This window comes from Adiantum capillus-veneris, chromosome 20, assembly GCF_014529385.1.
Source record: "Adiantum capillus-veneris isolate H3 chromosome 20, ASM1452938v2, whole genome shotgun sequence".
Lineage (NCBI taxonomy): Eukaryota > Viridiplantae > Streptophyta > Polypodiopsida > Polypodiales > Pteridaceae > Adiantum > Adiantum capillus-veneris.
The window spans coordinates 33,273,399-33,282,396 of record NC_140950.1 but is presented as its reverse complement, the minus strand read 5'-3'; the positions used below and the strand labels follow the sequence as shown (position 1 = coordinate 33,282,396).

The following is an 8,998-nucleotide window of genomic DNA, read 5'->3' as shown; positions in this document are numbered from 1 at the left end:
GGAATTTAACAATAAGAGGCTTCTTTGTGAGAGAGAAAATGCGAAAGTGACACTAGCATTTTAAAACATTTGTTGCCACATTTTTTTCTTGAAAACATGTAACAATGAACTATTTAGATTACAATATATTCCAAAAGCGTGAAAAATAATGATTGAAAAAAACACTTGGAGAGAATGAGAAAAATTGTGTGTAAATTAATTCTCAATGCCCCCTTTAAAGAAAGAGAGATAAATAAATGTAAACACCCTTTTCACAAGATAATGCTTACTTAATGCCCCTCCCACAAGAAATAGTAAAAGAGAAAGTTTGTCATTATTAGCTCGCTATGTGGTACTACTCAACGGTGGTTCACAATTGCTCCTAAGACACAACACTTTACTAAGGCTTGCTTTAGAAGGTGCTCATGAATTGCAATGAGGCGTCACCTTTAAATTCACATGCTGAGAGTATTTGTTGGCTATTAAAACTGAAGCAGAGAGATAGGTTGTTTGGTTGTGCGTTAGCTTGAGGAGTGTAGCAATGGCTTTCCCGCTCATGGAGCCTTGCGTCCAAGGGGTACAATGCCACCTGATTCCATGGTGTTTTGAAAAAGTGTGTGATTTGAGCTCACCAATTCGTGGATGCCACGAGGGCAATCTAAACAAGACCTAAGGCCCATGCAAGCTGAAAAATAATCGGGTTGGTGATCGAGTGCAAGGTCAATTGATAACACAAGAGTCTCTTGTGTCCATGGTCTTGGGTTGAAACCCCCTTAACAACTCATGTGACATGTAGATAGCCCTTAGAGGTTGTTCCCCAAGTCTATATGATTGGTTAGCCTATCTTATCTGGCTTGGATGCTCCACCTCACATCGTCGAGTGTGTGAATTGTAATTTCAAGTGATAAGTCTCTCTCAAAAGGAAAAAAAAAAGAATTTAATAAGGTTAGTGGAGCTTCACTTAGAATCAAGGTGAAGATCACATAGATATGTTAAAACATGTTAGCACTCAAATCAGCAGGTACGTCTTCTTACATCTTCGAATCAAGGCGAAGATCACATAGATATGTTAAAACACTAGTGCAATGGCGCCGCCTCCAGCGGTGCTATGTGAATGCATATGAGAGACACCCTTCTGACCAAGGTAGTGCCAAGCACGACATTTTCTTTCAATGACCCCCGACTAACAATTATATAATCGCAAATTCTTTTGCCTATATCAGCATCTTGTGTAATGCCACATTCCTTCAAGGTGCAAGTCTACGTGATTGCATTTGGAGAGATGCCCTCTCTCCCCAATTATCGAAAACAATGCAGAGCTTCCTAATCCCGACTCTTGCCTTCGAGTTGAGAGCATATGTGATTTCATCTAGAGAGACACCCTTGGTTCGCATTCGCCGAAAACATCCCAGAGCTTCCTGGGCTTGTCCAACTCTGGCATATCCCTCAATCAATGCATCCCAAGAGATGACATCCCCGATAAGAAGCTCCTCAAGCACAAAGTGTACGTGATTGCATTTGGAGAGATTCCCTCTCTCCCCATCTATCAAAAACAGTGCAGAGCTTCGGCGGCGGCATGGCCCCTCTTACCCTTAAGCTGTAGTGTTGTCCGACTATCTAGTATAGCCGCCCTCTTCTGGTGCCCCTCTCTCTCTCTCCCTCTCTCTCTCTCTCTCGTAGTCATCAAGGCTATAGGGCACTCTTTCAAATTTAAAATGTAGAGGTAAATCTCAAATTTTGTAGGTGGGATTACACTAAACCTTGGTTTTTTTTTAGCATGTTCCTTTGTCTACATACTGGGTGGATTCTCTCTCTCTCTCTCTCTCTCTCTCTCTCTCTCTTTGTTGTCTAGCTAGAGAGAGAGACAGAGCTCTCTCTTTCCTTTCCTCTCTCTCTCTCTCTCATGCTTGATGAGAGAGAGAGAGAGCGGTACTGTGTGTGTTTGAAATTTATAAGCTGGACAACATGAAATCCTTTATGCAGCAACCTAAACAAAAGTCATCACAACATATTTTCAAACTAAATTTGCACTAACATATATATAGTAAGTGATATTTCCCATGTCAAAAATAATAACATGCGTAGAGACTTAAGATTTATACGCTCAAAAGCGTAGTCTACGACATGCCCTGCTGCGGTATCGAACCACCCATGGCCCACGATGTAAAACACATCTACCAATCACTGGAGGAAGAGATCCTAACACAAAAACACGTAGGAACCAAGCACCAAGACTAAGATTTTGAGCAAACATAGCATTAATTGGACGGGTTCTGCCTAACTTTGCAATGGTGACACGTGCTCTGAATCCTCTCTGAATAGCAACTTGAATGTAGCACAATAAGCTCGGATCATATGAAGCATGATATATACCCACCATCAAAAATTCTGGGTAATACTGTGATCTATAGCCAAACAAAAAGCTATTAGTATAGACAATTATTTTGATACACAAAAGGTATTACTTTACTATATCAACATCAACATTGTTACCTTGCTACATCCAAGTCCTTGAGTAGATGAATCACCTGCATGGCTGTGATTGGATCCCTCCATAATGGTGGATCTAATACATAATCGTTGATTGTGAGATTTAAATTCTTTAAAGTATCGAAATGTCACAAACACACATATACAATATTTTACCTCGGACGTGTCGAGGTCGTCTCCCTAGTGTGTAAGTCACAGAGGCGTTAGGATCCATCTTCATTCATACATATACATATACATAAAGGATTAGAAATTCATGAAAAAGCACATGAAGCATAAATCTCTCAACACTAATAAATCTTAGTCAATTGTTCCAGCGAATATACCTTGCTTGAGGCTACACCATGTTTCATAAGAAGATACTAAGCTTGTAAATGACAAAGGAATAGTTGCGAGAGTCACCGTGATTTTTTATTGGATGAAACATATCCAGCCACGTTAAACCCCATGGCAAGGGGGTGGAAGGGGGCAGGTCAATTGCAACACCTCTTTGTAGACAATGTTAGAAGTGTATGTTCTTTGATCTCCATGTCTACTAATGCTTGTTAAGTGACTATCACCAACCACAACCTTGCTGGCAGAAGAGGATCTCACGCGAGACATTGCCACATATAGTTGACCATGGGTGAAAACAGGTGTTGGGAGATACAATCCAAGAACTCCCAATGTTTGGCCTTGCACCTTGTTGATTGTCATCCCAAAAGCACAACGTAGAGGAAATTGACGGCGTCTCAGACCAAAAGGGAGACCTTCTCTAGATCCCATGAGAAAATCAATCCTTGGAATGAACAGTGCATTTCCTGCATGTGACCCTGTAATGATTTCTGCTTCAATCACTTTGCTGTGGAATTGCTTACAAATCAAGCGTGTCCCATTACAAAGACCACTTCTTGGATCCAAATTGCGAAGTAACATAATTGGAGCATTCTGTTTCAATCGTAAAACATGCGGTGGAAAGCCTCCCCCAAGATCTAAACTATTTACAAACTCACTTGTGAATATGCTATCACAATTTGATTCACACAGTAAGTCCGCACTGACAAATTCCTTATAAGTACCAGGAAATTGCTGCAAGCCCAAATTGTTTATAGTATCCACCTCCTTGTTCCGTGGAGCCAAAATTGCTCTATCCTTGAAAAAAGATGCATGGCAAGTCTGTGTTTCAAGGTCTCTATATATGCAAGCAACCAATGCTTGCAAATTATTTTGTGGTAGCATCATGCAAGCCGACAGGGCCACATTATCAAGTATGTCCCCATCACAAACATCGCCATTACCAATATCAAGTGTCCATTGCACAAACTCTCTTTCAATAACATTACTTAAACAATTGACCACTCGCATATTCTGTGTTAGATGCATGATTTTTGTACGTTGCCAAATGTATGAGTGGCACAAAGATGCATTAACAATGTCTTCTCTTCCCCCTTTGCGCACAACAGGTAATATCTGTCTGAAATCACCACCAAGGAGGAGAACCTTTCCACCAAACAACATGTCATTTTTCATGACATCTTTTAGTGTCTTATCAAGAGCCTCAAAAGCGTGTCTATGAGCCATGGGGGCTTCATCCCATATGATCAGCGAACTCAATCACAACAGCTTAGCAAGCTGGCTGTTTACTTTGATGTTACATGTGGACTCAGAAGTTATATCAATAGGGATCTTGAATCTAGAGTGTGCAGTCCTTCCGTTGTCGAGAAGTTGTGCTGCAATCCCGAACGATGCACATGCCAAAGCAACTTTGGACTCTCCGCGTATCCGAGAGAGCAAAGCATTGTAGAGATAAGTCTTTCCCGTTCCACCTGGCCCATCCAAGAAAAAAACAGTCCCTCTGCTCATGCAAGCTGCTTGTAAAACCCGATTGTAAGCTTCCCTTTGCCCAACATTGAAAGATGATTCCATTCGAGCAGACAATACTCTTTGTTCCTCTCTGTTATACATGAACTCTTCAGCAAGCACTCCATGCTCACTCATAATTTGCAAGGTGTGATCCACCTGGGGCATTCCAGAATAATCCGAGAGCCTCTTTCCATAGTGATGAAGCATTGTCTCTAAGTTTGACAAAGCTTGGTTCTGTGCCATGTGTTCACAGATATTCGCATCATTTGTGCGAACCCTCATATTATGATATACATGGTCCTCAGAAAGCTCCTTACAGAAGCGATTCCACAATGCACCAGGATGTATTGGCTCACAAAAAACCAAAATGACTACAAACAGTAGGCGCAATTGTTGCCCTGTTTGCTGAAAAGAAGCTTCTTCCAAACAAAGAAACCATTCATCATCGACTTGCAGTAATCCTCGTGCATTACATGTTTCTTTAAATGTGTCATATACTCGTCCACTGAAGGTTCTAATATCCTCAAAAGACTTACATCCTTTGCACATGTTGAGTAACATATGCAAATAGTACAAATCTCCAACATTGGGAACAATGTGGTACATTCTTCCAATCATGTCACGAATCTGTCTTTGAGTCCATGTTCTACTTGCTGGCTTCCAAACCCACTTTGTTGGGAAGTCTATGTACAACAAATAGTTGGCCTCTGGATATTGTTGATTTGCAAAAAACCACTCAGTGAGCGTTGTCTTTTTGCTGACATCTCCCTCCACCACACTCTGTACAGTCGCTCTGTCGCTAAAAATGACTTGATTTTGATGAGGCAAATGAACTTGGAGCTGTTGTATGCCAGGTTTCTCTTGATGCATGTGAAACCCAAGTATACGCCAGATAGCCTCAGATGCTGTTACATATCGAGCATTAAGATAGTTTGTAACTTCATTTAGAAGCCCTTCACTATCTTGTAGAACAACAGTGGCCCTGTCATGTCCCTTATACACATACTTGTAGAGATATTTCACAGCGGATATAGTGGAGCAAACCTCCACATTGATATGTGCATTGTACCTTATTGTCAAAAATGGATTGTATGGAACAATCCATTTATTACTCATTTGCACTTTATTACGAACAACGTAATTTCCATCATCCCTCCTCATATACGTTGGGTATCCATCCCTAGCCACAGTAGTTGATGCACTGAAGCTTCAAGGATATTTAAACCTGCACTTCCCATCTTTGATACATGGAGCATTCTTATTCAAGTTTCCACACGGGCCATGCACATTACACCGACTGATAACATCATACAACTGTGGAAACATTACTTTATCAGGAAGCTCCGCACACACAATCTTATCATAATGCAATGTCTCTGTTGGCTTATGCTCAGATGCAAGTATCAATAGAATGTGAGCATGAGGAAGGCCTCTCTTTTGGAACTCAATCACAGAAATGTGTCCAATGACCTTACCAAAATATCTCTCTTAATCAGCAAGCCCATCAAATCCTTGAACTTATGGTAGAAAACACGGGCAGTAAGATCAGGACGATCATTGGATGTTTGTCCAGGCAGTAATGCATCCTGTATCTCCTTCCATCCAGGATTGCATGTGAATGTAATGAAGAGATCAGGTTTTCCTCTCTTGCGTACAATTGCCATGGAATCCTGGTACAGCTGGTGCATATAGCGAGGGCCACCAACATACGAAGAAGGCAATACAACCCTTCTTCCAACATTAGCACCCAATAACAGTTCTCTATCATCCCTTGTTCCATCTCTTGCTCCAACCATATCTGTCAAGCCTTGATACACCTCACTGCGAAGTTCACTTTTATGATTACAAACCCACAAAAGCCTCAACTCCTCCATACAACTATATGCATCAACAATATATTGTTGTAGTAGCCTACCACCACGTAAAAGACATTGTGTCGTGTCATCTCTAATTTGCAATCTATACTTGTAGAAATCCATTGTAGAAATATACTTTGTAGTTCCATTTACTCGCTCTCTGCTTACTTCCGCTCTGTTCACTTGGGGTATGTAAGGATTCCAACCTTCTTCACCATTTGGAAATAGCAACACATATAATAGAGGCATGTATGACCTATGGCAATTTGAGATTCGTTTTAGACCACCACCCAAAAGATTCAACACAATATCACGATGGCCAACGTTGCTCTCTTCACCCTGACTAGGCATGATTGCAGCAACTTCCACACTTGTTGGAGCAACATATTGCCAGCCATTTGTACGCTTCTCAGTAATGACCATCCTAATCTCCGGAATATTGGAAGTTTGAACCATTGTAGAAAACCCCCTAAAAGCTTGAACATACGGATTTACTCGATGCATCATCAATTGCAAGCTTTCCAAAACATCTGGTTTGAGTTTAGAAACATGACTCATCCTATTTTGCAACTCATTCTCAGTGTCAAAAAAATACAACTGAGCAAAGCGAGGGATTTGACTTGATCGCTCTTCTGGCATCAATGGACCAATGTTATAATAAATAGATCCATGCACCTTGAAGGTATAGATTCCTTTTCTTTGGCAGAGAGATTCATCTATATGAGCTCCCAAAGAAGCAAATGCCAACACACTATTGTATGCTCTGATATGTTTCAAGAATTTTCTACTTCTAGTATTACCCCCGTGCATCAATTCCCTTAATTCTAAAGGAGGTTCACTTAATGGCGGCAAAGAAACATTTCCTGAGTTGCAACAACTCTTCCCCACAAATGTGCGAATGGTATTTGCTTCCGTTTTCCAAGCTAAAGCACCACAAAAGGAACATGCAAAATCCAAGTTGCCTATGTTGTGAAGAATACACTTTTCATGAGAAATAGATAACATAGAGATATGCATCAAGGAAATGGTCTCAGAATATAAGTAGGTGATAGATAGGCAAAGTGTCTCAACTTTGGAGTAATCTCCCTCTCTGGAGACAATTACAGGCTCCTCAAGAACATCTCCATTATTGGCTTCCAAATTGTCTTCCACTTCAATCCCTACATAACTTTGCGAGAGAATTGACTCGTTATCTACATCCAATGAAATCCTTCCCTCAGGAAATTCATTGCATCGATTCATGTTTATCAAATGCTGGCAATCTTCCCAGCGAGGCACATCAATCTCACCCAGAGAACGTCGAACTCTATCTCGCGCTGCTGCACATCGCGTAGCTCGAGAGGCTTGACATATCCTACTACGTCTTGCATGTCCAGGAGACAACACCTTTGGAGCAATAGCCATCTGTCCAAAAAAGAACTCTTATAAGTACTCAGAGGTATATACAGGTTAGTATCTAGAGAATTAAAAAGAGAGTATGGAGAAGAAAGGATTTCCCAACTATGTCTATCTTTCTTTGAGAGAGTCAGTGAGAGGAGGCTTGCCAACCCACATGGTAAATGTCTATATACTTATATATATGTCTCTCTATATCTCATCTAACTACTACTAAGGATATGGTTGTGGGAGCAAGTCCATCCGATTAGCCCACCGACGATTGTCGGTTAAGTTTCAGCCGGCAGTTTTTCGCATTGGTTACAAAGCGCCAGTCTGCATGTCAACCGGATTCTCGCCCGCCCGAGGTCCCCTGACCCTTGAGGAGTCGCCACGTTAACCCATTATTGACCATTGGAAACCTTTTCTCAATCAAGACGGATTCAAAGGTGCATCCAAATCAGCCCCAAAGTGCTTCATTATGAAGAGTTACCGTGGTGATAGGTCCCCATTTGAGTTGGTAGAGTTGCATTGAGGCTTGGGTTGTTGTATACATTCCGTTTACGCAATCAAAAGCAAATACCACATTGGCAATGGTGTGCATGTGATTACATTAGGAGAGACACTCTCGCTTTGCATCTGCCAAAAATAGCCCATAGCTTCTTGACCCTACCCAAATTGGGCATATCTAGCAATCAATGCATTCAAAGAGACGGCATCCCATATAGGAAGCTCTCTCCCACTTTTTGTGCTTTATGAAGTGCTTCACATTTGTCATACCTAGAAAGAAGTCTGACATTGCACTAACCTAGAATACTTTGTGTGTGTGTGTGTGTGTGTATGTGTGCGTGTGTGTGTGTGTGAGAGAGAGAGAGAGAGAGAGAGAGGGAGAGAGGGAGAGAGAGATTCACTGCTACATAACTTGAGAGAGAGAGAGAGAGAGTTTCACTGCAACATAACTTGAGAGAAAGAGAGAAACAGAGAGAGAGAGAGGGCGAGGGGGGGTGGGGTATGGGAGGTGTGACCCAAAAGACACAGTGGCAACAAAAATACTACAATTATGGAGATCCTCTGAGAATGTAGTATCCAAAGAAGACAACCAAGAGTCGTGAGCAAATTGGTATCCACTACATACATAAGCCTCCCCCAAAATGTAGTCAATATCCCCAAAGCCACCAAAATATAGATCCGCTAAGTCTATAATGAGAAAGAAGTGAGTAATACTATCGATTACATAATTCACTTCTTGCAAGGGTTGGCCTGCTTTGAACTGGATGGAACATCTCCAATGGCATTAATCCCCTTCTTGGGCCAATGGGTCGTTACCAATGCATGGAGCTTGTTTGAGATAGATCTAACTTCGGAGACACCTGTTGTATGTTGTACTGCTACGGCGGTCAATATTGTTGCTAGTACTTCGTAATTCAGGCACAATTCTTTTGAAATCAATGCTATCC

General features: G+C 41.4%; 3 protein-coding genes across 3 annotated transcripts; all 3 read right to left on the bottom strand.

The window, feature by feature from the left end:
- Window positions 1-2,907: 2,907 nt before the first annotated feature.
- LOC147432338 (uncharacterized) lies at window positions 2,908-4,029 on the bottom strand. The gene has a single exon (XM_086491913.1). The coding sequence runs from the start codon at window positions 4,027-4,029 to the stop codon at window positions 2,908-2,910; it is 1,122 nt and encodes a 373-aa protein (XP_086348039.1).
- Window positions 4,030-4,062: 33 nt separating this feature from the next.
- LOC147432337 (uncharacterized) lies at window positions 4,063-5,472 on the bottom strand. The gene has a single exon (XM_086491912.1). The coding sequence runs from the start codon at window positions 5,470-5,472 to the stop codon at window positions 4,063-4,065; it is 1,410 nt and encodes a 469-aa protein (XP_086348038.1).
- Window positions 5,473-5,759: 287 nt separating this feature from the next.
- On the bottom strand, window positions 5,760-7,571 carry LOC147432336 (uncharacterized). The gene has a single exon (XM_086491911.1). The coding sequence runs from the start codon at window positions 7,569-7,571 to the stop codon at window positions 5,760-5,762; it is 1,812 nt and encodes a 603-aa protein (XP_086348037.1).
- Window positions 7,572-8,998: the final 1,427 nt, after the last annotated feature.

Excerpts from the sequence above, each read along its gene's own strand:
- LOC147432338 (XM_086491913.1), bottom strand. The coding sequence starts at position 4,029 with ATGGCTCATAGACACGCTTTTGAGGCTCTTGATAAGACACTAAAAGAT.
- LOC147432337 (XM_086491912.1), bottom strand. The coding sequence starts at position 5,472 with ATGAGGAGGGATGATGGAAATTACGTTGTTCGTAATAAAGTGCAAATG.
- LOC147432336 (XM_086491911.1), bottom strand. The coding sequence starts at position 7,571 with ATGGCTATTGCTCCAAAGGTGTTGTCTCCTGGACATGCAAGACGTAGT.